Source organism: Trichoderma harzianum, assembly GCF_003025095.1.
Source record: "Trichoderma harzianum CBS 226.95 unplaced genomic scaffold M431scaffold_38, whole genome shotgun sequence".
In the NCBI taxonomy this organism is placed as follows: Eukaryota; Fungi; Ascomycota; class Sordariomycetes; order Hypocreales; family Hypocreaceae; genus Trichoderma; species Trichoderma harzianum.
The window spans coordinates 49,372-75,858 of record NW_020209286.1 but is presented as its reverse complement, the minus strand read 5'-3'; the positions used below and the strand labels follow the sequence as shown (position 1 = coordinate 75,858).

The 26,487-nt window shown below is 51.2% G+C and overlaps 14 protein-coding genes and 1 non-coding gene across 15 annotated transcripts; 8 read left to right on the top strand and 7 right to left on the bottom strand.

Annotated features, from left to right (window-relative positions):
• Nucleotides 1-296: 296 nt before the first annotated feature.
• M431DRAFT_501903 (hypothetical protein) lies at nt 297-2,008 on the bottom strand (the record flags this gene model as incomplete). Its single annotated transcript, XM_024918071.1, has 5 exons — nt 297-772; nt 838-1,295; nt 1,355-1,790; nt 1,868-1,912; nt 1,996-2,008. 5 exons carry the CDS (start codon nt 2,006-2,008, stop codon nt 297-299), a joined length of 1,428 nt encoding a protein of 475 aa, XP_024767315.1.
• Nucleotides 2,009-2,584: 576 nt separating this feature from the next.
• M431DRAFT_101856 (hypothetical protein) lies at nt 2,585-3,220 on the top strand (the record flags this gene model as incomplete). The annotated part of the gene is made up of 2 exons (XM_024911355.1): nt 2,585-3,067; nt 3,143-3,220. 2 exons carry the CDS (start codon nt 2,585-2,587, stop codon nt 3,218-3,220), a joined length of 561 nt encoding a protein of 186 aa, XP_024767314.1.
• A 308-nt stretch (nt 3,221-3,528) lies between these two features.
• M431DRAFT_11604 (hypothetical protein) lies at nt 3,529-4,662 on the bottom strand (the record flags this gene model as incomplete). Its single annotated transcript, XM_024911949.1, has 1 exon — nt 3,529-4,662. The coding sequence occupies one exon, from the start codon at nt 4,660-4,662 to the stop codon at nt 3,529-3,531; it is 1,134 nt and encodes a 377-aa protein (XP_024767313.1).
• A 479-nt stretch (nt 4,663-5,141) lies between these two features.
• M431DRAFT_369676 (hypothetical protein) lies at nt 5,142-6,209 on the top strand. The gene has a single exon (XM_024914629.1). It carries the CDS (start codon nt 5,358-5,360, stop codon nt 6,012-6,014), a length of 657 nt encoding a protein of 218 aa, XP_024767312.1. The 5' UTR covers nt 5,142-5,357; the 3' UTR covers nt 6,015-6,209.
• A 1,935-nt stretch (nt 6,210-8,144) lies between these two features.
• Nucleotides 8,145-10,364, bottom strand: M431DRAFT_11603 (hypothetical protein; the record flags this gene model as incomplete). The annotated part of the gene is made up of 1 exon (XM_024911948.1): nt 8,145-10,364. The coding sequence occupies one exon, from the start codon at nt 10,362-10,364 to the stop codon at nt 8,145-8,147; it is 2,220 nt and encodes a 739-aa protein (XP_024767311.1).
• A 1,171-nt stretch (nt 10,365-11,535) lies between these two features.
• Nucleotides 11,536-12,978, top strand: M431DRAFT_129771 (hypothetical protein). Its single transcript, XM_024912422.1, has 2 exons — nt 11,536-11,948; nt 11,999-12,978. Exons 1-2 carry the CDS (start codon nt 11,625-11,627, stop codon nt 12,827-12,829), a joined length of 1,155 nt encoding a protein of 384 aa, XP_024767310.1. The 5' UTR covers nt 11,536-11,624; the 3' UTR covers nt 12,830-12,978.
• Nucleotides 12,979-13,693: 715 nt separating this feature from the next.
• On the top strand, nt 13,694-15,063 carry M431DRAFT_536173 (hypothetical protein; the record flags this gene model as incomplete). Its single annotated transcript, XM_024920984.1, has 2 exons — nt 13,694-13,778; nt 13,902-15,063. 2 exons carry the CDS (start codon nt 13,694-13,696, stop codon nt 14,663-14,665), a joined length of 849 nt encoding a protein of 282 aa, XP_024767309.1. The 3' UTR covers nt 14,666-15,063.
• Nucleotides 15,064-15,496: 433 nt separating this feature from the next.
• Nucleotides 15,497-16,875, top strand: M431DRAFT_514298 (hypothetical protein). Its single transcript, XM_024920199.1, has 4 exons — nt 15,497-15,618; nt 15,760-15,852; nt 15,985-16,244; nt 16,320-16,875. Exons 1-4 carry the CDS (start codon nt 15,528-15,530, stop codon nt 16,479-16,481), a joined length of 606 nt encoding a protein of 201 aa, XP_024767308.1. The 5' UTR covers nt 15,497-15,527; the 3' UTR covers nt 16,482-16,875.
• A 151-nt stretch (nt 16,876-17,026) lies between these two features.
• M431DRAFT_11600 (hypothetical protein) lies at nt 17,027-17,548 on the bottom strand (the record flags this gene model as incomplete). Its single annotated transcript, XM_024911947.1, has 1 exon — nt 17,027-17,548. The coding sequence occupies one exon, from the start codon at nt 17,546-17,548 to the stop codon at nt 17,027-17,029; it is 522 nt and encodes a 173-aa protein (XP_024767307.1).
• A 148-nt stretch (nt 17,549-17,696) lies between these two features.
• On the top strand, nt 17,697-17,786 carry M431DRAFT_t203. The gene has a single exon. It is a non-coding gene; the product is annotated as a tRNA-Val (tRNA).
• A 1,259-nt stretch (nt 17,787-19,045) lies between these two features.
• Nucleotides 19,046-20,541, top strand: M431DRAFT_101897 (glycosyltransferase family 15 protein; the record flags this gene model as incomplete). Its single annotated transcript, XM_024911359.1, has 5 exons — nt 19,046-19,074; nt 19,135-19,533; nt 19,591-19,677; nt 19,734-20,130; nt 20,200-20,541. The coding sequence occupies 5 exons, from the start codon at nt 19,046-19,048 to the stop codon at nt 20,539-20,541; spliced, it is 1,254 nt and encodes a 417-aa protein (XP_024767306.1).
• Nucleotides 20,542-21,384: 843 nt separating this feature from the next.
• On the bottom strand, nt 21,385-23,248 carry M431DRAFT_488425 (hypothetical protein; the record flags this gene model as incomplete). The annotated part of the gene is made up of 3 exons (XM_024916559.1): nt 21,385-22,187; nt 22,249-22,834; nt 22,928-23,248. The coding sequence occupies 3 exons, from the start codon at nt 23,246-23,248 to the stop codon at nt 21,385-21,387; spliced, it is 1,710 nt and encodes a 569-aa protein (XP_024767305.1).
• Nucleotides 23,249-23,332: 84 nt separating this feature from the next.
• On the bottom strand, nt 23,333-23,907 carry M431DRAFT_369588 (hypothetical protein). Its single transcript, XM_024914628.1, has one exon. The coding sequence runs from the start codon at nt 23,708-23,710 to the stop codon at nt 23,417-23,419; it is 294 nt and encodes a 97-aa protein (XP_024767304.1). The 5' UTR covers nt 23,711-23,907; the 3' UTR covers nt 23,333-23,416.
• A 443-nt stretch (nt 23,908-24,350) lies between these two features.
• On the top strand, nt 24,351-25,459 carry M431DRAFT_514296 (hypothetical protein). The gene has a single exon (XM_024920198.1). The coding sequence runs from the start codon at nt 24,393-24,395 to the stop codon at nt 25,353-25,355; it is 963 nt and encodes a 320-aa protein (XP_024767303.1). The 5' UTR covers nt 24,351-24,392; the 3' UTR covers nt 25,356-25,459.
• On the bottom strand, nt 25,419-26,451 carry M431DRAFT_369583 (hypothetical protein). The gene is made up of 3 exons (XM_024914627.1): nt 26,306-26,451; nt 25,615-26,249; nt 25,419-25,550 (listed from the first exon to the last, which is right to left on the bottom strand). The coding sequence occupies exons 1-3, from the start codon at nt 26,352-26,354 to the stop codon at nt 25,482-25,484; spliced, it is 753 nt and encodes a 250-aa protein (XP_024767302.1). The 5' UTR covers nt 26,355-26,451; the 3' UTR covers nt 25,419-25,481.
• Nucleotides 26,452-26,487: the final 36 nt, after the last annotated feature.

The window sequence follows — 26,487 nt, the reverse complement described above, 5'->3', positions numbered from 1 at the left end:
TCACAGTATTCGTAAGTAGTAAGAGGTAAATAATAGATATTCACCTTGTCATTGCACGGAGAGAACAGGTCTGCAAGCCTTCTGCCTGATATCGTATTTTGCTCCTCTGCTAGTAGACTGGAGAGAACCCTCTCCTCAATGTACAGCCCGTTTGACACAATCTAAACCACCTCATGCAACAGATTTCCCAAAAGTCCCGGCGCGTATTTAGTATTAGGAAGACGCAGAAAATAAAACCGTAAAATTCAAAAACATTGGCTTGAATCAGCAGACCCAAATCACTCTGCGCCAATTGCCTAGTTCTTGACGCCCAGCACGCTCACAACTCCCTCTCCGTTGAGAGAAACCAGCTTCTGTCCCAACTCGCCCCATCTGACAGCAACCGCTGGGACGGAATTCCGCAGAGGCTCACTCCACTTCTTGCTCGACTTTGTGTACTGCTGCACCGTAATGCCCGTGGCTCCTCCGGTGGCGAGGAACTGGCCAGAGTAGTCCCAGGCCAGTGACTGAACTGAGCCTCCGGTCTCGAGCACCTTGGAAACAGCGGCGTCGCCTTCTTTGCGGAGGTCGAAGATGGTCACGCTAGTCTGTCCCTTGGCTGTGGCCGCCAGCATGAATCCGTTCTCAGAGAAGACGAGGGCCTGGACCGGGGCGCCCAGCTTGAAAACGACGGCCTGGTCGAGTGTCTTTGTCATGTATAGCTTAATGTCACCAGTGACTGTGCCTGCGGCAAACAAGTGTCCGTCGGGGTGGAACGCGCATGTTGTCAAAGCTTTAGAGTCTCGTTAGTCAATAGTGTTCACAAAGCAGCCAACAGTTGACGAATTCCAAACTTACCAGAATCGGCGTATGCCCGGCTGACTCGCTTCATCGTCTCTAGGTGGTAGAATACAATGCTCTTGTCGGCGCCTACAGAGGCGAGCAGGTCGCCAGAAGGATGAAGACTTAAGCCGCTAGCAGCTCCAGCGTGCTCGGAGAATGTGCCAACCTCGTTGCCTGCCTCGTACACCTTGATGTTGCCCTGGCTGGTCGCAAAGAAAACCTTTGAACCAGCCCAGAGGGTGTCCGTCACGGGCTCGTTGACGGGTACGGTCCTTTCCACGTTGTCGGCCTCCACAGAGTAGATGGCTGCCTCCCCGTCCAATCCTGCCGCTACGGCGTAGTTGCCCTCCAGATCGAGAGAGGTAGCCTTTGGAACAGACAGGTCATTTGTTGTCGTAGTTTCAAACGATGATACTTCTTCGCTAGAGACCCATCCCTCGGGGACAGAGCGCTTCTTGCGCCCCTTGGACAAGCTAAAGAATGGGTAAGCAAATGGTGAGACTGCAGCAAGAAAAGGTAATGGGATGCTGACCTCTGATGTATCTGGTCCACCTGGGCCGCCAGATCTTCCGGCAGCGCTTCGACGCTATCCACAACCATGCCCTCGCCGTTGGCAGCACCGTCCGTCACGGTGACCTTGCTCAGCGAGTCTCTGGCCTCATCCCTCTCTCTTGTCAGTCGTGCAATGACGCGAACGGCGGCATCATGCTGGTATAGCGCCGTCGCAAGCTCCTCCCTCGTCCGTGCCAGCTGCTCCCTCAGGTTGTATGTTTCCAGCGCCAGGTTATCCCACTCGTTCTGGAATGTGGCAAGGAGCGCAGGGATCGAAGTCAGAGTAGGGGGGCGAGGGCGTGGGATGCGAGAGGAAGTGATGGGCAGCAAGTCATCGACGGTGATGGCCTCGCCGTTGGGTTCTGAGCCATGTTCGTTGATGTACTGTTCTATCAGCCGCTTCTCGTAGACGATTCCTAGACGCAGCCAAAGTCAGTCAACTCGACTCAACTCAACCCTGTGCCACATGCGGTGTTCTGCATCTATTACTTACCCGACTTCTTGGACGCGACAGGCTCTTGAGGAGCTTCTCCGGAGACTAGTAGAGCTGCATTAGCACAATGCACAGCGAGGGGAGAGGCCTATAATGTCTCATGTAAAAAATCCCGGGGCTTCACTTACTTCCGCAAAGCATGGTGACTGATTTTGAATCTCCTCTCGGCTTCCAATGGCAAGTTGCAGAAACCCAAAATCCTCATTCGCCGAAACGAGAAACGGAAACGAGGCTGCAGCTGCGTTAGGCGCGCGACCAGCATCCCGATCGAGATTTTCCGCTCCAGACGCACAGACCACGCACGTCACGAGCTGATAAGTGCAGTGATAAGCCTGCTCGTCAACTACCAACTCGGTATCGCTGCGTTTGTCGCTCCACTGGAATTGCGGGGAGTTAGGGGATGAGCTCGTCGTCTGACTTGAGCCTGGCGGTTGGTTTCTTGTCCTGTAACCCTTTTCTGAAGGCATCGCGAGTTGTTGATCTTTTCTGCGCTGGATTCTGGCATCTTTTGCGCGTGTCACGACCAGCCTAATTCGCCTCTTCTCTCTCTCCCTCTCTTACAATCGATCGCTTCCTCGAACGCGGCTCTATTCTTCTTCCTCTACCATCTGTCTGTCTATGACTCTATACCCATAATTCATTCCCCTTCTTCATAGCAACCGCGAATCCCTTCTCTTCTCTGGACCCGGAGCTACACACACATACGCATACACCATCATGCCACTGGAGCGTCTCCCTCCCATTGCTCTCCTCCACTCGTATTCGGACCTGGCCCAGACCGAGGTGCTCGACCTGCTGTTTGAGCCCAGTCCCGCCATCCACGCCACTCTCCTGCCAGTAATCCGGACGGCCGTCTACAGCTCATACCCCGACTTGATAGACGTGTGCCAGATCAGGCTCCTCTCTCTCGCCGCAAAGTCTGCCGAGACAGAGCCGCACCCCGTGTTGCTGTCTGTCCTGGGATCTCACCCGCGCCTGGGAGAAAAGAACATTGAGTCGGCGCAGTCTGTGGCTGAACAGGCAAACCTCCAGGGAGAATCCGAGGAACTCGCCGCGCTGAACAAAGAGTACGAAGAGGCGTTCCCGGGGCTCAGATATGTCGTCTTCGTCAACGGTCGAGGGCGGCCCGACATTATGCAGGACATGAGGGCGCGGATCGAGCAAAGCAACTATTCCCAAGAGGTCGACGCTGCATTACAGGTACGGACCGGTGCTTCAACTTCAGTCAATCAGTCAAAACTTCACGATGAAGCTAATTCTTGTGGATAAATCAAGGCCATGTGCGACATTGCAAAGAGCAGGGCTTCCAAGCTCCCTGAAGATACTAATCGCAAGCAGTCCAACGGCAACTGATTTCGACGATTTATTACATTCATTTGGTGGGATTCTGATAAAATCAACTTCCTTAGTTTACACAAAACCGGGGGTTCAAAGACACAAACTCCCCGGGCCGCCATTCGCCCATAGCCTTAACTTTCATCCAACAAAACGCCTCCCCTCCAAGCCCAGCCTTGGCTACAATGCGCCAGCCATGCCAATAAATATACAGTAATTTTCCAGCCCTACAAGTGATTTCCGGACTTTCATATGTTGTTCTGAGTTTCCAGCCGTCTCTCTAAACAATGTGAATAACAAATGAGATGTGAAACAGAAAAAAAATGTCAACCTATCCTCCAAGAAATGCCGTCCAGCTCGTCTATGTACTCTTCATATGTGTGCTCCTCCGAGGGCGATTGGGGGCTAGGCGAAGTCGCCTTGGCCGCAAAGATGGCGTCGAAGTCACAGTAGACGTCGGAGTCATCGTCGTCCAGGTCCTCTGGGTGGAGGAAGGCAAAGCTGTCTTCCTCAGCATCGTCGTACATCCACGCAAGAGGCGGTCTCGGCTCCGGTGATGTCGTTGAGTCGATGCGAGCCGAGGTGCGATCATTGGTGGCATCGACGTCTGCAGAGGGAAGTGGCAGAGCTATGGGCTTTGATAAACGACAAGCCGCCGGCGCTTTACCCAGCGTTTCTGCAGACTGAATGCCGGTTTCAACTCTGAGTTCCCGTGATGCTGGAGTTGTTCCTTTGCTTGGCTCAAGGACACTGGGCCTCGCTTCGGGTGTTGACTTTACTTCTTGTGATTGCCATGGTGCCTTTGTGAATGTATCTGTGCTCGGCCTCACCGTGCTGTCTTCGCTCTCCTTTGTCGAGCCCTGATATCTCACAACACCGAGCCTCTTCCGCATCCGGTTCATGATGGAGTATCTCAGATAGGCCGTGGCCCGCAGATATGCAGCCCGCCGACTAGAATCAAGCATCACGGCCATCTTTACAAAACGCCGGTCACCAACCTGCCTGCCCTCTCTGTTCAAGATGTGCGTGGCAGGTTGGGAGAATGGCTGCGAGAGCCTGCTAGTAATGAGGTGAGTCCGAAGGCGGCGCTTCTTGCGGCCGACATTCGCTGTATTGGGACCCTCGACGTCGGATCCGAGACGACAGCGTTTAATTCCCCTGCAGACCCATTGTGCATCCAGCGAGAACTCAAAAGCCGTCTTGTTGCTGTGGTCCAGTATCGTGAACTGCACGAGGCTCTCTGGTAGAGGATACTCTCGCGGAGCGGCGGTGGGCTTCCGCGTGCCCTTGAGACGATGCCGATGGGGCGCCTCGAGTAGGAAATCCGAGCTCTTACGTTTGGACAGTGATTTGTTCAGTCTTGACCTCGTCAGGGAGCGTAGGCCGGACACGCCAATGGCGCCGGCATCCAGAGGATCATGACATCTTAGCGTTTGCACCGGCTCAAGTACGCTTTGCATGCTTTCAGACTCGGTGATGCCAGTAGGTTATAAGAATGGCCACGCCGTTATCGTTATCGACCCAGACTTCAACGTTTAACTGCAGGCTGAACGTGTTCCCTGCAGAAGCGATATGAAGCTCAAAGAGCACATGGAGTGAGTGAAATGACTCTTCGGCTCTCTTCACCCTTTCTCCCCTGCCCTGGTGTCACGAACGAACGAGGCAGCCAGCAACGACAAGCTATTGACGGAACTCTGTGTGTGACCAGAAGCAGGTAAGAAGGCGCTTCTGTCTAGGCGTGAATCTGGTGGAAACGGTCACAAGGTGAAGTTTGTGTGAAAGGCGACGAAGATGCTGGGACAAGAGACGAGACGCAACATAAAGCGGGGAGTTGGGACATTCAAGATGGGGCTCGGGACTGGTCGACCGAAGCCTCAAAAACGAGCTAAAATACTCGTCCGTTTTCTCGAAAAAAGAGCCCTCCCCCCCCCCCCCTTCACACGACTCTCTTCACACCACACACACTACACACGCCCCCAGAAATGGGAAAAAGGGTTAGCATCGCATCCAATCCAGCGGTTCCGAAGGCGCGGGTTCGCCCTTCTCCGCCCTCCAACTCCGACTTTCAGGACCATCGGCGCGTGGAATGATGGGATGTGGGATTAATTGAACTGAACCTTGACCAACACATCAAGGGGTGTGAGTGAGTGAGTGAATGTGTGTGTGTGGCATCGCAGCGGATTTCCACTTCTGGCCCGTCCATGGTCCGGGGAAGCACGGGCGGCTTGCAGGGGCGCGATCTGCAATAGTTGGGTGTGCGGATTATCCGAATGGGACGAGCAGAGCGAGACAGACACAGAGAGAGAGCAAGCATCGACATGGTGCGAATGAATCCCTTGCCTTGCCTTGTCCTCTCTTTTTTGCTCTGTCTCTTACGTCTCTCTCTCCTTCTCCCTCCTTACATGGCACCTACAGTACATGGTCCTACATGGTGTCTATTTTCATTTCATTTCTTGTGTCACACGTAGCGTTGCACTCGATGGGCCGCTTTGAGACAGCACAGCCGGTCAACCCCAGGTTCGGCCACTGCAGGACGACATCATGGCGTACTTCCCGTCCTTGCAGCGAACGGGAGTTATTGGTTCTGGGGCAGGGATGGGCGAGCAGGGATTTGATTTTTGCGGTTGAGAGCAGCGCGCACGCCCCCCGGTCAGCCCATTGCTTTTTCCAATACCGAGCGTGCATGCAGCTTTTCTTGTGCCTTGTAAGATGGAAGGCTATTCACGGGAGTAACACGTACGAGCACACCGCAGCAGCAACACTCGCTCCCTCTCACTCTCTCGTACATGCTTGTGTGTGTGCCTCACGATGAGACATGTGGCCTTTGTACATGCCTTGGCTGCATGTCCTTTCCTGCAAGCCTCAACTGTTAAAAGCGATATATTTAGCCCAGACAAGGCTCCACGACTCGCTCACGGGATCCACGGGGCCATGAGTAAATGGACTGACTGACTGACAGCAAGATGACGGGCATCTCGCAATGAGAATTTGGGTGCAGGCGGGAACAACACGAAGCGGCTAGAAAAGGGTCGGGAAGGGTCCATCCAGCCCGCGACCAAATACGATTAAGACCCCTGCCCCCCTGGTCTGGTCTGGTCTGTTGAGCTGAAGACGGGACTGGACTGGATCAATTAGTTCTTGTGCTAGCACGACAATGCTGGTTGATTTGCTTGCTCATCAACACCTTAATTCGTCCAAGGGGTTACATCTGCCAACTCAATTCCGTCGTCGCTGGGACGAGACGAGCCATGTAAGTACCGCCCAATTTTACACACTTCCCCCAAGTTCCCAGAACACCAGAAGCTCCCCCATCACCACGACTCTCCCCAAATCCTTCCTGGAGTACTCCGGACATCGAGCTGTCGTGAAACCATCACCTCGTCGAATCGGATCGCTGCCCTAGACCCCGATCCCCGTGATAGGCCACAAGGGACCTGGCAATATGCTATGCACTGCACTCATGCAACTTGTAATTAACCAGCGCAAACCCGTCTGGTCCAAGCCTTGAGACACTCACACACTAACACACACACACACAACCAGGCGAGCTTTGCCATTGTGATTTGCTGCCAGGACGGGGACAAAAGCACAGACAGATTGAGCATCATGCAAATCTGCGTCATCGAACGACATTTTGGGTGAGCCAGAGATGGTCACGTTGATCAAAGACCCTCCCAGAGACCCCCTGGTTAGTCTGTCGTGATGATTGCCACACCACTGCATTCGTTGGCTATTCAATCGCACTATCCCCAGCTGAGGTGTGGTAACAAATCACTTTTTCTTGCGTTGCAGCTTGTCTTTTCTTTTTTTGCTGGCTGAGGCGGTCGAATCGTTCTTTGTCCGCCCGTTTCTGGGGACTTCTTCCCCCAACTTCCATTATAGTCTTCTTGTGCATGGTGGCGTGAGTTTGGCATTGTGTCCTTTTTTACTTGCTGCATGCTGCTGCCCTCCCTTTTCCCCTCCCAAACTCTTTTTCGATCCCGCTTTGTCTGTGTGTCTCGGATTCTTTTTTAATCCCCTTATTTTGCCCGTCTTTTGGGATCTCGATTTGCTGCCAACCACCAACCCCCGACCCCGACTTGAATTAACCCACGAACCAAGACGGACGGCGGGACGGAAGTCGCCGTCCATCAGCAATTTGGTCGTGTCACGGAATGACAAGTAATAGTGCTACGGACTACTTGGAACTAGCACCCGCAGCTCTTTGCATTTGCATTCTCGACTCCCTATCCTTTCGACTAATAAGCGTCCTTGCCCGTCTTTCCCAGCATCCAGCATCAGCATCACGTCCAATAGTCGTTGCCGCCACTCAACTGCTGTGTTACCTGAAACTCCTCTCTTCGGCCAACTCAGTACTGCATAAACTCTCACCCCCAGGCCAGGCTTTTCCCCCAAAAGCCAAGCGCCGCAAGAAAAAGAAACACTGCGAAGCTATTTGGTTGCCTTTTTTCTCCAACTTTGGACCATGTGGCCACCCATCTTACAGCCCAACTGCCAGGATCGCGGGGTTGCTCTCGCTGCCTGAATCGTGGCCGAATGATGGGACGATGTTTTGCTAGGAAATCAGGCTGATGGAGGGCGACGATTGATCAGCAAAGCAGATCGTAAAAAGAGAGACCGATTCGAACAAGGCCCCAAAGTTGCCTTTTTTGTTTCCTCCCGCTATACCCGGTCATGGGTGGTTGGCTCATTTGGCCAGCAACCCATTGCTCCCATTCGTTCTTCTTCCCGACCCAAGCCGCCAGCCAATATTTGCGCCGCACGTAACGGTTTCGGGATACCTACTCTGTACTAAAGCGACGTTTTTCCTGCCGTACACCACGAGCGCATATGACGAGTCAGGCTGTCAGACGGGCAAGCAGCTGTTTTTGCCTGTAGGCCCTTCTGGCCCTCCCCCCATTCCCGCCTCTGGTGATGACTACAGCACGCTCGTGCTTCTGGCTTAGGCGGGACGCGTCCGCACACCAAAGATGTCATTGCGCCATCCGCCTCTCTCATACTCGTAGATCTTCTGGCTGGCGTCTTGAGCCTCACGCTCCCAAAGCTGGACTAGACTTCCCGGAGCATAGCGGCCACGGAAGATTTCCGGACGGACGCCAATGCGGGCCTCGATGTCTGGATGCGGCGTGGGGACGAGTCGAGCGGCAACAGCTCTGATGAAGGTCCAGAGGTCTTCGGGGCTAGCGATACGGGTTGCCCGCAGTCGCTCGCGAGCAAAGAGCAGTTCTCGGTTGAGAGTGTGAAGGCCGTCTTCGATTGCAGACGCAATGCTCTTCTCTATTGCCCTCTTCACGATGGGTCGGATCAACGGCTTGAGGAGCCAGGCGAACCATGAAAACTTGGATTGGCGCAGAGTGTAGTTGAGATGGTGGATGTGGACTCTTGCTCTACGGAGAGAGACAATCTTTTCAAGACGATCTCGTCCGATTTCAATGTCCAGCGACAGGTCAATGCCACGCTCGTCCAGGTGGATGCTGGCAAGGCCCTCGTCCATGAATCTCAATATGCCTGAATGCAGGTGCAACCAGTATCCCAGCTCTTCAGCTGCTATGGAAAGCCCTGAGATTTTAATCGTGGCCAGAGATGTGACGGTGGACAGGATTTGGAAGCGAGCTTTGCGGATGTCGACGTCATTCCGGGTCGAAATTTGTAACCTGTAAGGCAGAAACGATGAGTTGTTAATTGTTCGACCAGGTTCCAGGACTAGGTTTTCGAGGAGCAAATCTACATCTGGTGTCGAGACCTCGAGGCGTGGAATGGGCAGATACTGGATCCCCTGTATAAGCATCGGGACGAAGACGTTGACGAGATCCGTGGTCATGTCCTTGTTGATGTACTGGTTTTTCGGCGATACAATGTGCGCAATGCGAGTCGAGCTGTTAATGAGTTGAAGGACTTCAGCGTCCTCACTCACCGAGCGCAGGGCGGTGCTAAGGCTGCCGAGCAAGTTGTCGACTTTTTCTCTGATGGAAGTTTCCGTGGTAAGCTCCTTTGACTCGGTGCGAAGCTGCTCAAAACGCTTTTCCGCATTGTTAAAGAATTCCGGATCCATGAGGATATCCTGCACCAACTTGGAGATGTGGTCTACCAAGTCTTCGAATGCTGGGTCAGACTGACCGGTTTCCACGACCTCTTGAAACGACTTTTCGACTTGGTTCCAGGCATCTTTGTCACCGAATGATGTGATGAGCAGCCAGAAGTTGTGCAGAGCTTCATCGGCTTCCTGGTTCATGCCGACATCTTCTTCTATAATCTCAGCAGTGCGCGCCGCGGCGCGAGAGTAAACCTTGAGATAGCGCCTCAGGAGAAGGGATAGCATGGATACGGAGTCTGAGTAATTGGGCCGCTTGCGAAGTTTGAGCACGGCTTGCTTGAGGCGATATGTCAGGGCCTCTTGCTCGTCTCCCTGGATGTGTTCTCGCGCGCTGCGGGCTGCCGTGCCTAGGACATCGCCCGCACCGTCTGCGACCACTTCGGCTACTTCGATGACCTCTTGCTGCAAGTCCTCTGTCGTAGGCGCTGGTTGCGCATCTTCGTTTGCGTGTTTAAGGGCCTGCTGCTTCTCTTTGGGCGGCTCAATCTTTTTAGCGGCGTCTTGAGCTACGTCTCTTAATGTGAATGCTGTGTCGCGAAAGACTTCGCGGGAGACGGTAGATAGATCTGTAAGGAAGATGCGAAAGTCCGAGTTTGTGAGTAAAAGTGATCCAACCGTCTTGACGCTGGCGACGGCGGCCATGACGTCTGCCTTCATCTTGGCGGTTCCGGCCCTGACCTGGAGATCCGACGAGTCTACCTGGAGACGTGCCTTGGCCAGGTACCAGAGGAAATCTTGGACCTGATCATTGGCGTTTTTGGCTTTGAGTAGGTCGATAAGTTCACTGAGCCACATGCGCGTAGTTCGAATGAGGGCTCTGCCAGAAGGACTCAAGCCCGAAGCCTGGGGATTGAGAACATCGGCGGCGAGCAAAGTACGGAGATGAGTGATCATTTGTTCATTGGAGGGCATGTAGCCATTTGAAAGCGCCCGTAGCATCTGGTATGTGTGAAGCTTCTCATGGAGGCGAGTCTGTCTCTCAGTCGCCTCGTTGTACTGCGGGAGGAGAGGCTGGTGCTCTTCATCTTGGCGGCTTGAGAACTGACGTAGTGCCTGCCAGGAAAACATCTTGCCTTTTTTTTTTAGGGAAATGTAAATTGAAGAGGTAAGTGATTTCTAAGAAATGGGCGATATTAGATGTATGGTAGGTTCAAGGAGGAAGATGAAACTGCTGCGAGGAGTAGGCGTTGATATAAGTGAGATGATGTCAAAGTCAATGACGATCGCTTGACGTTTGGTGATGAAACACGGGGAAGAGCTTCCGGCGGCGCGTCAACAAGGATAATAAACTTTGTTTTTTTTATTTTTTTTTAAAGCCAAGTTAGATTAGACTATATTATTTTGAGTGACGGATTGATTGACGAATGTTGTTCATATTAATTGTTATTGATGTAAGGATAAAAGTCGCGGTTCCATTGGAATGACAGGGTAGGCTGCACATCATTACAGCAAGACATGATGCACGTCTGGGCTTGCATGTCGCCTTGGAACCAAATGCTACATATCCTCGGCCAGCAGAAAATGCTTGTTGGTACAATTGTAACATTTGATTTGTATCTCAATTCATATTATCCCGGGCGTCAAATATAATTTTTGGTTTACAGAGTACTGTAACAACATTCTCACGAAATTGGTGATCAAATGCTTATATAATGGCGAATTACAGCTCTCTCCTCGGTTATCGCTTTTAGCCTAACCATGTGAAGCTCGGGAACTTATGAGGCTTGAGATGCGCGTCGATTGCTGTATGTGGTGGTATAATCCACGACTCATTTTGTGGATTACTCATCGATAATTCTTGATTGGCTCTGCGAATTGGGCGAATTGCTGCGCATGTGTTTGTAATTCCAGGTACCTACAGCACCACAGTAAAACTCCCCAAGTACATGTGCTTTATTCGCACTTTGCACCGGTCAAAGCCACGGCTGACGGCGACATTACTTTCAACTTATAACGAGAAAAAAAAGAAAAATCATCCGGAGTGAATAGTATATAGACAAAGAAAAAGCAGTGAAATCAACATGGTATTCAATAGCCTATCTATATGCACCCGTGGAATACGCTGTGAACATGGCAGCCGGCTATTACGGGGTACAGCTAGTGCCTGTGGGCGGGAGCCGAGGTTCAATAACGAGCTGCACGGCTGTATATGAAGATGGTCGGGGGGTTGTACCGATATCATGTTCAGCTGCATCAATTTACTATTACTGGTATTTGATGATGTGAGCAGTGGATAAAGCTGGACTACAAACGAGGATTAGGAGCATTGCAAATTCACATCGTCAACCACGCATCGCAACACGTATACGTGTACTCGTACTTTCCACCATGGCCTCTAACAAGGATGCGCCAGCTGCGATTAAACGCAATGACCTCTATGAGGCTTTGAGGCTCTCACGACTCCCAGATGAGCAGAGTGGCTCACAGGATCCCGTCAAGAGATTCGTCAGTCGCACACCAGCCTGGAGGCCCGGGAATGAGCTGCCATGGGGATCCATCGACCCTGAAGGGTATAAGAAGGGTAACACGGTCGACTTTAACCCAGCTGCATTTGGAGGCCACGTCTTCGCCCAGGCACCCTTGGCGGCTGCGAGAGCGGTGGAGGAAGAAGAAAACGACAATGGCAATGTCAATGACAAACTAGGCATTCATGTGAGTCTGAACCCATTTTGACAAGAGCCATTTGCTGACATATATGCTAGTCCATCCAAGGCGTCTTTACAAAAGCGGGCGCGATTGATCGTCCATTCATCTATGATGTGACAAATGTCCACTCAAGTCGTTCATTCACCACCAAGCTGGTTCAGGCACGGCAGCCCACGGAGGCTTCAGATGCTCCGAATGGCCCTTTCCCAGAGTCTGATGCGAATCGGCCGCTTGGCCCCGTCAGTTTTACATGTCTCACAACATTCAAGCGTCCCATTCCCATGCCATCGCCCGCAGAGCTGCAGATCAAAGGGTCGGCACAGGAACGCTATGCCGACATCCTTTCGCAACGAGCACCGGACCAGTGGGAGGCCAGTCCTCAGGTGGATGTTGATGCTGTCACGAGAGTGTTCCCCAACGCTGGTCATGGAGGTTTCCCCATCCTGGACATGTACAAGGTGGACATGAAGGCGTACAATGCCGATAAAGACGTCCCTGAGCGGCGGGAACTCATTCTCTACCGCCCATATAAACCGATTTCCGAAGACGATCCCAATGCGCATATTGTCGCACACGCGTACGAGGCTGACCGCAACGGGCTCATTATGCTCACCAATCATCTTGGCTGGGGCTTCAATCTCGGCTCTGCGGCTAGTTTGTCGTATTCCTTCTATGTGCATGTTAATGCTGACGAAGCAGTCATGAAGGGAGATGGATGGTGGATTCAAGAGGTTTGGTGGCCGAGAGTGAGTGCAGGGAGAGCAATGATGGAGGTTAGGATATGGAGTCCGGAGGGGAAGCACGTGGCGAGCGGCTACCAAGACGGAGTAGCATTGCCGTCGAGTAATTTGACCAAGAAGAAGAAGAAGATGGGAGAGAAGCTATGATGGCGGGTAGAAGGAGGTTGACTCGATATTCGTTGTAGAGACGGGGAAGGTTTATGGGATTTGCGTAATGGCGGTACTGTACAGCGTAGGCGTATGGGACACCGGGATAAAGATATAGATGATGAAATGCTAGATATACACTAGATGATTAATGCTATTTATTTATTATAATAATGGATTGAGTGAATTCAATAGTTCCATGTAGCTTTGCTAAGGGGCGGAATACAGTATACATCCACAGACAGACATCTCCCCTTATCCCCCTTATTGTCTGCCAGGTTCAACATTGATTCAGAGCAAACAAACGCAATTAAATATAGGAATCTACTGTCACTAATTCACTGTTCTCTTTAGTCTAAGATCTATTCGCTAGAGCTTACGCAATCCATCCGTTTTCTGTTCACCGCCAGCTGCCACCAGAGACTGCCAGCTGTAAGGCAACCAAGCTTAAAGCATCGTGTAGGCTCTTGGCAGTCATGTTAATCGCCTGTAGAGCACGTGAATGCGCGTTTGCCGATACTTCTATAAACACGCCTTTTCGTTTTCTCTCTCCTCGCTTCCTCTTGTACTTTTCATCCACCTCATTCACCTCAACCACCTCGCTGGCTACCACTTTTGTCACAAAAGTGTGTCTCTGGCTGATACATCTATCTCGTCTTGATAGATACTTGAAACAGTTTTCACAGCTTTGGGAGTGTGTTTTACACACGCTATTCCATTCTTATCCGCCGAGCATCTGCGCTCGAGGAAGTAGTGAGTCGATGATAATTCTGCCGCACAAGATACCAACTAACATTTTCGCGCAACACTAGACAGAACAACCCCTTTCAAAGCTCAGGATACATTTATCTCGAATCACCCATCATGAATATCTCGAAGGAAACAGTTGACTCTCTCTTGCCGAGAGATGAAGCCGCCTTAAGAGCCGTGCTTAAAACGTCATACGACAGTGTGTACAAGCTTTCGCCTGATGGGAGCATATTCCTAGAGCCGTTGATTCTTCATGGAACGCCAGTCCAACGCATCGAGGAGACTTCCCAGTACTAGGAAAACTCGTGGGAGTCTCTCGAAGCATTCCTGGCGAAGCAAGAACCAGAGGCCGTCAAAAAGGACGAAGCGCACAAGCGTGTCCAACTCAACCCCAGCAACGACGCGCTGAAGCATGCCCACAAGCACTATGCGGACAACTCCAGCAAGTTCAAGAAGATTCGAGAGATCTTTGGCGAGGGCAGCAAGTATCATCCCAACCAACTCGTCGCCAAGAGATTCCTTCCTGCACGAGGCTTTTGTCAGAAAGAGCCCATGTACCGCCTCGCGTGCAAGATCTCCGACCTTCAACATCTCTACAACACCGGAGACCTCGTGATGGACCCGTTTGACTTTATCAGATGGCGCATTATCAAGAAGGTGGGCAGCTTGCTTGCCAACCCATGGGACAATCCCAAAAGTTTCATTCGAACTGTCGTCTACAAACTCGCTGATGACTCAGAACACACCGGTACCAAGACGTACCAGGACTCTGTCATGCGATACGCAGTCCTGCTTTCGGCCGCCCAGAGAAACCATCTTGGCAGTTACGGCCACAAGAGCAAGAACCGCAAAAAAACCTTGAAGCAGAAAACTTTACCCTATGCAGTGGCTGCTCCACGACCGAGAGTGAAGATTTCGAGGGATGATATTGTGGATAGCCGCCCTGAGGCTTCTGCAGCTGTGGCTCAACCGGTTCAGAAACGTGCCCGACTTGCCGCTGGCCCGCCTATCTATGCTGGTGTGAATGCCTACAGGGCTGGACAGAAGCAGCAACAACGCTCTCAACAACGTCCCAAGAGAAATTGAGCATCTTACAGCGAGTGTGATGAGCTGTAAAGTGTCGGGCGCATAGCAGCAAGGATCATGGGGGCGAAGGGCAGATATTGGAAGTGTTCATGCGCATGCTGGGAGGGAAGGGTAACGAGGCGAAGGTAATCTATGGTTGATTGCGGATTGACATGCGGGATTTGCTTTTGATTTGGAGTTACTTCATCATGACAAGGTCGGGTCTTTGTTTTCGGGAGCTGCAAGCTGTTCAAGCTCTATATACAGCTGGTTGGGATGCCCCCTCATCGGGCGATATGGTATTTGATGAGGCTGATTTACTTGGGGGTGTAGCCTCTGTTGCTTTAGTTGATAGCTGCCCCAGTCTTTTCAATTTTATATCCAGGTTGTTTGTACGGCTTTGATTCTTTTTGTTCACCCACAATTGCTATTATTAGCTATTACTTGTGTGGTTGGGGCGAGACTTGACGTTGGTTCTGTTCTGCATGACTATATCCGTCATGTATTATCAGCAATCAACTGCTACATAAGGTCATCAAGACGTCTTACATATCACAGGCAACTAAAAAAACCAGTTGAATAGCCATTTCAGCTCTGCTTTGTTTTCTCAGCCCCCAATGCATAGTTATGACGCCTATATCTTGGCATCTCAAATACACAAACACAATAACTCACAGCCCATAAGCTCAGCTCACACACAAAAGCTTAGTCACGTGTTTGCAAACCACAACCCGCTATTGGCCAATTCCCACCCGAAAGTGGGGGACCCAGTACCCATCCAACATCGCAAATCAGACCATCCGCAAATCCCTCGAACGAACCGAATCCGAACCTCTCTTTCACTCTCACCACCAACTTTCGCCCCCGGCTTCCGTCGACAATCATGTTCTTGCAACGCTCTGCTATCGCTGCGGCTCGCCGCGCCGCCGTCACTCCGGCCATTGCCCGCGGCTTCGCCACTTCCATTGCTCGCCGTATGCCTTTTATCTTTTTGTGACCCCCCCTCCGGCGTGGTGTTGGATGTTGTTCTTGGTTTTTGGAGGAGACTGCGGTTGGGGCGGGATATGAGGATTGCTCGTGGAGCTTGAGGCTGACGTGATGGACGACTTGAACAGGTTCTGCTGCTACTCCTTCAACCCCCAGCGAGCAGGCTGCTGCTCTTGCCGGCTCTGCCCAGAAGAAGGTCGGCACCTACAAGACTCTGTCTGGTATGTTGTTGTTTTCTTTTTCTTATACATGGTGCATATAGCACTGTCTTAGCTTCTACAACTAGCTACCCGTCTTCCTTCATCCTGCAGCATGGGCAATTGCTAACCGGAGAGCTTGATCCCGCGCAATAGAGGTCAAGGTCGAGGAGGACCTCGTCGGACCCGGTGGCCAGCCCGGCACCGTCCCCACCGATCTCGAACAGGCCACCGGTCTCGAGCGTCTCGAAATCCTCGGAAAGATGGAGGGCGTCGACGTCTTCGACATGCGCCCCCTCGACGCCAGCCGCAAGGGAACCTTGGAGAACCCCATCCTCGTCCGCTCCGCCGGCGAGGAGCAGCTCGCTGGCTGCACCGGCTCTCCCGCCGACTCCCACGTCGTCATCTGGCTCGGTGTAAGTGAAACCTCGGTTGAATAACACATAAAAACGAAAATGCGCAATAGGCTGACGAGATGGGAAAAATTGCAGCTGTCCAAGGAGCGCCCCATTGAGCGATGCCCCGAGTGCGGCAGCGTCTACAAGATGGAGTACGTCGGTGCTGAGGACCACGGCCACCACCACCACGCCCAGGAGATCGAGGAGCCCAAGACTTTCGCCGACTTCGTCAAGCCCGAGTACCGCTACCGATAAATGCACAACTTCGATCATGGAAGGACAAAATTCGGTGGCAAGCAGGGTTGAGGCGATGTACTATCAAGGCGCAAGAGTGGGGTGGAAGCGAAATGCCCATGCCTGCGGGCAGTGGGAGGCAGCTGTGTATTCTGTAGATACTCATGACTTTGTTGCAATGTGAATCACAAAACATTGACAAGATTTGGGGGGCCTGTGTGTGTTTTCTTGAATTATCTAATGCTGATGCCGGCTGGTTGCTTGTATCGTCTGTTATTCTAATGCGCGTCCGTATTGTCTCCAGCATCGTTGTTACACGACGTTATGGAGACGCCGTCATTGGAATTGCACAATGTAGGCGGGATCCCTTGATGTTGGGATCGGGTAGCTAAAGCATTAGTGCCGAGTCCCCAACTTCCAAATGTCGAGCTTGCAGAATGGAGCTCTTGCTACGTCGACAGATTGATGGTTCGTAAGCATATTGCAAGGTGAATTACTCCCAACATTGTGCTCGCTGTTGTATAAAGCTTGATTGGCATTTGAGTCGCCAATCGAACCGTTCCAACTCAGCCCTCATCTTCGTCAAAGCTCAGCTTAATCTTCTTTGCCTTCTTCTTGGTCTTGCGGTTGGTAGCCTGCTCGGCATCATCCGTGCCTTTCTTCGTAGCCTCAGCCTTCTTCTCCGTAGAGGGCTCAGTAGCGTCATCACGAGCATCTTCACCAATCACTTTGCCGACCTTGCGTTTCCTTCCTCCAATTGAAGCTTTGGCCGATTCTGATTCGCCTTTGTTCGTCTTGTTCTGCTCTGTCCCATCTTTGGGCCCCTTATCGGCTTCCTCATTTGGTGTTTCCTCCACAGTGCCGTCTTTATTCACCTTGAGATCCCCAATCGTGTTTCCATCTTCGTCGACAATCAACGGAGCATCTTCTGCCTCTTCGCTGCTGGATCGCTTCTTCCCACCGCGGCGCTGTGCTGAGAGAATCGGGTCCGGACCTGAAGCACCGGATGCCCGGGCCCGGAGAGCTGCGAGGAAAGGCGGGAGAGAGGAATCGTAAGTCAAATTCTTGGAGTTGATTTTTTGTGACATGGTGAGGCCTGGTTTGTGACGAGAGCAAGTTGAAGTTGTCGCCTTGAAAGACTGCTTCGAGGTCTCTTTGGTTTGCTGTGGTTGGTTTTGTTCCAGCTTCTTAGAGCTAATTCCAGACAACCCAGATCAACCAATCAGGTAACAAGACGGTTCCGTGGTCTAGTTGGTCATGACATTTCGTTAACAACATACGTTGACGCCACCGAAAAGGTCCCCGGTTCGAGCCCGGGCGGAATCATTGCTTTTTGCTTTTTTGAAGATCAAACAGTGGAGAGGAATTAACGAAGCAGATCGGAGACTCGGACTATCTGCCGCGAAGAAAAGGGGGGAAAATTGATGTTCCGCTAGCCTCTTTTTGTTGGCACGGCCCCTTGCTCCTGCTCGGAAAATTCATGATTCAAGTGGCCACTGATTGGCCATAGCGCAATTGGCATCCAGCAAGTCGCTCGTTTTAGATGCTGGTATGCAATACAAGCTTTCTGCTGCGGCAATGCTTGGCGGGCCAGGTACTCCGCAACAGTAGCACGTGCAATTGACCTCTCGGCAGGCCCTGAAAATCTGAGCCTTTCGCCCAGGCCAAAACCACTGGCACCACGCTAAATCAGACAAATTCCCCAATCAACAGCGGTCTGGGCTTGCTCCAGAGGCGAGGTCCAGCAAAAGTCTCCCTCTCTTTTTTTGCCTGTTGAGGGAAATCAAAAGTCAAATCACGACTTCCAGGATCCCATTGGCCTCGACGACGGAACTGACAGCGACGCTTCTCGCTGCGAGGCGCCTTATCTTTTGGCGCGAGACTGAGATTGGAGTCCGATTCTGGCCGGTGCCCCGCGAGAGGCGCATCCAATTTCCAGCCGGGGGAGCGCGTTGACATTTGCTCGATCCTTATCTTCTTTTTGCTGCTTGGGCGGCAGTCAATCCCATCGACAGGCACGAATTTTCCCTGCTGGCCGTTGTGTTTGGCTCGGTCTTTTGTTCGATTGGCATGACTCTGGACGGCATATCGACAATCTAAACCAATTCGATTCCCCCCTCCGACACCCAAAAAAAGCACCCCTGATTACGAAGTCCCTGCTATCACAGATCTGGCCTCTATACTGCCACTGCCACATCTCCACACCACATTCGATACGAAGCCTTTGTCGTCGTCAGCTACGGCCTGACCTGATTCCTTTTTGCCCGACCGGTTTACACGTCGATATTTGGCTTGCTGTTGCTGTTCCTGCCGCATAGGCAGGCTGGTTGCTCGTCACCATGGACTTGTTCAGGCGATCAAAATCGGGTGCGGGACGCCATTCAGAACTTCCGACGTCGGACGAGAAGCGTTCAAGAAACAAGGGGCTGTCGTCCAGCTTGGCATTTTTCCAGAGGCCGCTGCGTCTGCGCGGCAACTCTGCCGTCTCCATCCCATTGGGCGTCGTTCTCGTCTTCCCGGTGCTGGTGGTTGTGCTCATCCTGGTCCTGTTCGTCAGGCATCCCAGCTCCCCAGGCAGAATATTGATGCCCGCTGGCTCGCCGCCCGCTATTCGGTATGGTTAAGCGCCGTCTTCCCTATGAGTTCCCAATTACTGATTTGTCTATGTGTACAGAAAAATCAGCGAAAAGCATGACAAGGTCTTCGTTACCGGCTGTCTCGAGCCCGATACATCGACGCCTCGAGCCAACGCTGCATTCGTTGTCTTGGCCCGCAACAAGGAGATTGATGGAGTCATTCAGTCCATCAAGTCTGTTGAGCGACACTTTAACCGATGGTACCACTACCCCTATGTGTTCCTCAACGACGCAGACTTCGACGAAAACTTCAAGGCGACTGTGAGAAACTATACTTCGGCAAACGTCGAGTTTGGCAAGGTTGAGCCGGGCACATGGGGCTTCCCCGACTGGATCGATGAGAAGGTCGCAAAGGAGGGTATTGCCAAGCAGGGTGATGCTGCCGTCATGTATGGTGGTATGGAGAGTTACCACTTCATGTGCCGCTTCTACTCTGGGTGAGTCTGCTCCTTCATCAAGACAATGCTTTTTGTGACTGACCATTTGCGATTCAGCTTCTTCTACAACCACCCTCTGCTGCTAAAGTACGAGTGGTACTGGCGCGTCGAGCCCGAAATCACTTACTTCTGCGACATTACCTAGTATGTTACCCATAGATCTGTGTACCCCGAAAAAACATCACTAATATGCATGCCAGCGACCCATTCCTCAAAATGATCGAGAACAACAAGACTTATGGCTTCACGATTGCGGTCAAGGAGCTTCGCGAAACCGTCCCCAACATCTTCCGTTATGCCTCGGCCTATAAGCGAACGAACAACTTGACGTCACAGGGTCTCTGGGAGATGTTTGTGGAACCTCAGGAACACAAGGAAGAGCACGAGGACCCCAACCCGCCGCTGCCCGACGAGGTTTTGCAGGGAAAGCCAGCCAGTCTACCACCAATTGATCCCGAGGCTATGGAGGGAGAAAAATACAACATGTGCCACTTTTGGTCCAACTTTGAAATCGCAAAGCTCAGCTGGTTCCGCAGCAAGGAGTACAACGATTTCTTCCAGATGATGGACCGAAGTGGTGGATTCTGGATGGAACGGGTAAGTTGCCAACATGGAACCGAATCTTGCAGGATGAGAATTTAGCATGTCAACTAACTCGGCTATTAGTGGGGAGATGCTCCCATCCACTCTCTAGCTGCCGGTGCCCTCCTGGCCCCTCGAGATATTCACTACTTCAGAGACTTTGGATACCGACACACGACCATCCAGCACTGCCCCGCCAATGCCCCTGCTCGACAGCTTCCCCGCCCCCCCTTCCTCGAGACGACGACCCAGGATGAGCGGAAACGAAAAGAAGAGGACGAGTACTGGGAAAGCTGGGACGAACCCAAGGAGAACGGAGTCGGATGCCGCTGCCGATGTGATACCGACATTGTTGATGTTGAGGGCAAGGACGGCTCATGCTTGGCCGAGTGGGTTGACGTCGCAGGTGGCTGGGCCTCACCGTAAACGAACAAAAGGAGCTTGGGGGGCCTTTTTCTTCTTCTTCTTTTGGAAATTTGAATAAAGAACGGCCTGGTTCTTCTGCTTATGGAGCCGGCCATTAATGAAGTGCACGAACTTAATACAGACCAAGGAAAAACACCAACAAGGCCAAGGTGTTAGGACACGGCTACAACGTCTCATCTATACAAATGAGGGAGGCGATGGCGACAGGCTCGTGTTGTATCTTGTTTTGGGGTATCTGGAGGAGGGGTGCGAAGGCGGAAAACGGTTCTTACTCGTGTGAGGCATGGGGCTTTTCTAATGGTCTCTCATGCCTCTCTTATTATTATTTTCAGACAATGCTTGCCACTGCATCTAGGATACAAGAGGGATGAGCACAAGCGACGATGATGAGGGTCCTTTTTTTATACATACATATATATTAAAGTAAAGCAAAGGGTTAGGCGATGGGAATTCAATGTGTGGTTTTTTTTTATCGGAGAAGCATGTTGTGGTTCTTGGGATGAGGCGGGAGTGAGGGCAGGCGGCATTGTTAGATGTATTACTTTTTACTTATTGTGTGGTAGGCATGAGGTAATGGTTTAGGCATAGTTGTATTAGAGATGTGGAAGATGAGCTTTTTATAAGTTTATTTGAGCTACGCTTTCAAGTCTGAAATGTGATTTGTATAATGTCATGTTGGGTATTGTGATGGATGAGGTGCCTAGTATAGGCAATTATATGAGAATGTTCAGGAGAAGACAGACTTGAGTTGGACCAGCTCCTGAGCTTATTAAACCAAACAAACATGCCGTTCGAAATGAAACTTCCATCTTCCTGTTCAACGCCTGATACCCCTGATGTTCACTATCGAGCCTCATACGTCGCTTGTAGAGGCGCCACAACCGTACTGTAAAATTCATGCTGGAACTTATCCAGATCAAAGTCCATCTGCTCTTGATCAGCAAGAAAGACGCTGTATACGCATCGCTGAGCGGCGTTAAAGTAGTATATCCCAGCTTCTAGCTCTACTCGATCAAGGTAGTGCTTCAGCGGACGGTAATCGTGTTGAAGTATAGCAGAGAGAGACTCTTGACTGAAGGATCGGTTGACTGCGAGTTCGATGAGGAGGATGCCGAGCTCGAAGATGAGGCTCTTTGGAGTTGTTTGGCCGAGTGAGGTGGATGATGATGCTGGTGATGAGAATGATGTCTTGGAGATTATGCATGAGAGGTAGACTTTTTCGGAAAGGCTTATGTAGCCGTTTGCTTGTTTTCGTTGGAGGAATAGTTTGACTTTACGTCTGTCTAGGCCGTGGGAGAGCCAAGGACTTCCGGAGAGGTATAATACCGCCCAGGCTAAAGAGGCGGCGATGCCGTATCTTCGTTTTGCGGAGAGGGGTTGGATGGCGGGAGCTACGCGCTGGGATTCCGTGGCGGTGATTTTCTCGAGGGAGATGTCTCGTAGGATCTTGTCGTGGTTGCGGGATACGTGGCTTAGGGAGAAGATTGTTTGTTCGTGGGATGATGAGGGGGTTGGGTCTTTGAGAGAGCCGAAGACGTCTTCGTGGGGGGATGAGTCGAAGTCTTTGCAGAGGTTGGTGATTGGGGGAGGGGTGGGGGTGATGATTTCTGAGATGTTTGGGATGATTGATGTGTCTTCTACGCTGGCTGCGATTTTGAAATATCGAGTTAGATGGTAATTGTGATGAAGGATTTGGATTATACGGACCTCTTGGGGTGGGGAGCTGTTTGAATGAATCTCGCGATTTGCTCCATATGCTATGCGCCATCTCGCGTAATGAAGATGACCGTCTTGATCGAAGAGTCGACGGCCTAGATCGTAAGGAATGTGGCGACATTGGTGGTGAATCTAAGCCCGTGGTCCTTTTGGTTGCTTCTCCAGCAGCATAGAATACCCTCCATGGAGCACTCCGAGCCTCATCCATCTCATGCAAAATACCAATCCGAAACGTCAAAAGAGGAATACCTCCCGCATGAAGACTGTTCAGCTCGATACACACTTGATGGCTCTTCGCCCCATCACTATCCAATCCTGCCTGAAGCGCCCGATGGAGAGCTCGAAGGGTGTTTCGGACTGATTCGCAGTTGCTTCTGCTGTACAGCCGCCTTACTCTCCTCATGGCATAGCCTTCGTCATGCGGGAGAGTTGCTGCGCTTTCTATGAGATGCCGGAGGTCGTCGTTCCAGTTACGCAGATCGTGGATGATCTTGTCGCATTTCTTTGCGCGGAAGCTTCGTTTGACGCGGCGCCATTCCCATGATGCCCTTTCGGAAGATTCGTGTGTCCATAAGGGCTGGAGTTTACGATGTGAGTATAGGTTGCTTTATGATGGAAAAAACGGCGATGAAGAACGCGGGACAAAAGCGACTACAGATAAACATCTTACTTTGCGGCTCATATCTACTTGCAGATTCTCCATCAATTTCATCATCATATCGTCCATCTGCCGAATAATAAAGAGAATCTCACGGTGGTTCTGTGGAAACTTTTGTCGTAGGCACTCATGCAGCTCGCGCGGCGTTGGGTGTCGCAAGCCTATGCTCTGAAAGGTCGCCTCGAGATGCATCCGCTGGATCTGCAGGTTGGCTTGAAGCGTGCTGATCGCATTGTGATAGCCAGTGTATGCTTCCAAAGGCTCCGAGTACTTCTCCAGCGCCCAGATGACAATGGGGAGGACGCTGAGTGCCAGGCCAACTGCTTCTGCCATTGTTGAGATTTGGCGTAATCTTTGGCTGTTGTGTGGGGTTTCAAGCTGTGCGAGGGAGACATCTAGACGTATGGACAAGTTGATGATCGGGCTGCGAAATGCTGAGTTGAGGCTTTGCCTCGGAGAATATCCCGTCTAGTCATGCGAGTTCGCAGGGCCCATCTTATCTCATGCAAGACAATGTCTTTGCCATGCGCCTTGCGGAGACGGAGTGCATTGGGGGCGATGAATCTTTGGACGGGACTGCGGAGAGTGGGATGGCGGGAAGCCATGGCCATTCGACGAGGTGGTATTGAAAGGAATCGCTTCCCTGCTAGACAGGGGTAGCTGAAGTGCCAAACCAATGCGGGCGCTGACTCGAGAGCTCGGTCGGGAACGGCGATGAATGCTGTGTTTCGGCGTGAATAGCGAGGCTGGGATGATGACGAATGCTGGGAGAAGACATATTGAGAAGATGGTCATTGCTTTATTGCATTCATATTTAGGTAGGTGTTTCAACTATTGCTCGGGAGGACCGCATGAGGCAACTGAGAGCCTCGGATGCCTGAAACATGTCGTTTTGGGACATCTAATTGGATCGTTGGCACTTTCACCATGCTATGTAGTCATATTCAGGGTCCTTGACATCGTAAATGATATAAATTGTATTTTCTCGGCTGGTGACCTATGGATATGGAAAGTGATGCAACTTATAATATTCGTCTATAGCGCAGTTTCGATAACAACCTTGTGACCCTGTCGATACGATCCCTGAGCCGCGGAAATTATTGTGACACGCTAAAAAATTCAAGAGAGAGGACGGTAGTTACGTCGGCAGCGAATATCAAATTGTTATATAATAGATAGTATATTCTCCCATGATAGTAAGGAAACTGTCAAGCTTATAGATTTGCGACCCGAATCGCCACCACCCGATCCGAATCTTGCCCAATCGAGTAACCACTTCGGGAGACCCGACCCGGATCGGGAATCCACCATCACCCGAGATGACGAAATCACTAGTCAGCTGTCAATGAATGGCCTTTGTATGAGCTCTGCAGAATAAGATAAGTTTAAATATAAATATATAAATATTAAATAGCCCCGAAGTTGAACTAGGACAACCACACAAGACACTGAATCATTTTAATTGCCAAGCACCAACATGATGAAAGCCGTCGAAGTCCTGGGCACCAAAGCCAATCCTGAAGTCACGCTCAACCCCGCCGTCCCAAAGCCATCACCAAAAAATGGTGAGATTCTCATCAAGGTTCACGCTGCGGGGCTGACTGGAGATGAAATCACCTGGTGGGAATTATGGGAGCATCCCATTCGAATTCCGGGCCACGACATCTCTGGAGTAGTTGCTGAGTTGGGGCCAAATTACAAAGGAGATTTGAAGGTTGGAGATGAAGTTTACTCCATGATTCATGGCTGGAGGGGACTGGGGCAAGCAGAGTATGCCATCGTGGAGAGCGACGAAGTAGCAAGGAAGCCAAAGTCTTTGAGCCATGCCCAGGCATCTGCACTGCCAATTCCTTTGTTGACTGCTTGGGAATCTATTTTTGAGCGCGCCAGTTTAAAAAAGGGACAGAAGGTCCTTGTTACTGGAGCTTCTGGAGCTGTGGGCGTCATTGTTGTACAGATGGCCTCTCGATTGGCTGGCTCTGAAGTTGTTGCACTCTCGAGCGCCCAACACCACGATTCATTAAGAGCACTCGGCGCTAGTCAGCTCGTTGACTACAACACCCCAAATTGGGAGGATACAATCACGGATGTCGATGTCGTTATCGACACCGTTGGGAACCCAGTCTTGGCCAAGACATGGAAGACGGTAAAAAGCCATGGTCACATCATCACAGTTGGACAGCCTCCAGCGGCGTGGGAGTACGGAAAAGGCCGACCTGAAGAGCTGGATGATTTTCCCAATGTGAAATGGCTCTTCTTCGTTGTTACACCAAAGACTGAAACGCTGGATAAAGTGGCGCGATTGATCGATGAAGGGGCGATTAAACCTATAGCTATTGAAGTTTTTCCTCTCAATAAGGTGGTTCAGGCACATAAACATGCCTCAATACGGAACAGGAAAGGAAAGGTTGTCATCGAGTTCGTACCAGAAAAGAATTGAACACGGGGTTTGGATAAAATGGGATAATTTGGAATTAAAAAATGAGCACTTGGATTCTGTTCAATCTAAACTTCTATAAACAATATACTCTAATGCCGTACGTGTTTGTCCGATAGTCGATGTCAATTACCACTTGCGGTCTATGTGATCGAATGCAGCAAACTTTCCTCCCTCAGTCCTCTTCATCTCATCAATCTGGCACTTGTTAGTTCAATCCACAAAGTAATTACAGTGAGAATATCCAGTATCATCCGCTTACCTCTTTAAAGACACCGTCGATCGAGACATCCAATGGCACCGGGGCCACCTCTCCAAAATTCAGCTTCTGTGCTCCAACGTTTCCCATGTCTGTCTGAGTCCACCCGGGACAGATGACCATGGACGTAAGCCACTTTTCTTCGAAGTGGACTTTGCGCATGAGATAGTTGATTGCAGCTTTACTTGCCCCGTATGCTCCCAGTTGTACGGGGTATCCCTCAATTTCGGCGATGCTTCCTACCGAACTCGAGATGACGACAAATCTTGGGTTGGCCGCATTCTGAAGAAGCGACTTGGCGGCTTGAAGAAGAGCAATGGGGGCTAGGGTGTTGACGGCAACGTGGGCAGAAACGTCATCCAGAGCCATCTCCATGACGGGGCCATATGCGTCAAGAATTCCAGCATTGGCAATGACGAGATCGAGATGGTCGATTCTATCGGAGATGCTTGCGAGGCCAGAGGTAGCGCTGGAGGTGTCCAGACTCTCAATCTTGGTGATGATGAGCGAGCTCTCGGTTCCACGGGAGAGCTCTAGCAAGGCCTTGGTAGACGAGGCGTTGTCGGGATTCCGCACGGCAGCGACAAGGATCGTGTTGTCTCTGGAGAGGAATTTTTTGGCAAGTTGAAACCCAATGCCTATCAAACGTTAGAATGAAGTATGATGAGATGGCGGACTATGCTGTCAGGTATACCTCGATTGGCACCGGTGATTAGAACAACAAACTTCTTTGAGGCAGTCATGTTAATGAAGTACGTGAAGTAGTTTTAAGCACGATATAGGTTTGAAGCTGTAGATAGATATTTGTTGATATTTGTTTGGTTGACGGATTGAATTGAATCGCTATTGCTGCTCTTTAGCTTCCATTGCGGCGAC

Excerpts from the sequence above, each read along its gene's own strand:
- M431DRAFT_129771 (XM_024912422.1), top strand. The coding sequence starts at position 11,625 with ATGGCCTCTAACAAGGATGCGCCAGCTGCGATTAAACGCAATGACCTC. Across the intron at positions 11,949-11,998 it reads ATGACAAACTAGGCATTCAT|TCCATCCAAGGCGTCTTTAC; the intron begins GTGAGTCTGAAC and ends CATATATGCTAG.
- M431DRAFT_369583 (XM_024914627.1), bottom strand. The coding sequence starts at position 26,354 with ATGACTGCCTCAAAGAAGTTTGTTGTTCTAATCACCGGTGCCAATCGA. Across the intron at positions 26,250-26,305 it reads AATCACCGGTGCCAATCGAG|GCATTGGGTTTCAACTTGCC; the intron begins GTATACCTGACA and ends AACGTTTGATAG. Across the intron at positions 25,551-25,614 it reads TCGACGGTGTCTTTAAAGAG|ATTGATGAGATGAAGAGGAC; the intron begins GTAAGCGGATGA and ends AACAAGTGCCAG.
- M431DRAFT_514298 (XM_024920199.1), top strand. The coding sequence starts at position 15,528 with ATGTTCTTGCAACGCTCTGCTATCGCTGCGGCTCGCCGCGCCGCCGTC. Across the intron at positions 15,619-15,759 it reads CGCCACTTCCATTGCTCGCC|GTTCTGCTGCTACTCCTTCA; the intron begins GTATGCCTTTTA and ends CGACTTGAACAG. Across the intron at positions 16,245-16,319 it reads ACGTCGTCATCTGGCTCGGT|CTGTCCAAGGAGCGCCCCAT; the intron begins GTAAGTGAAACC and ends GAAAAATTGCAG.
- M431DRAFT_514296 (XM_024920198.1), top strand. The coding sequence starts at position 24,393 with ATGATGAAAGCCGTCGAAGTCCTGGGCACCAAAGCCAATCCTGAAGTC.
- M431DRAFT_369676 (XM_024914629.1), top strand. The coding sequence starts at position 5,358 with ATGTGTGTGTGTGGCATCGCAGCGGATTTCCACTTCTGGCCCGTCCAT.
- M431DRAFT_369588 (XM_024914628.1), bottom strand. The coding sequence starts at position 23,710 with ATGACCATCTTCTCAATATGTCTTCTCCCAGCATTCGTCATCATCCCA.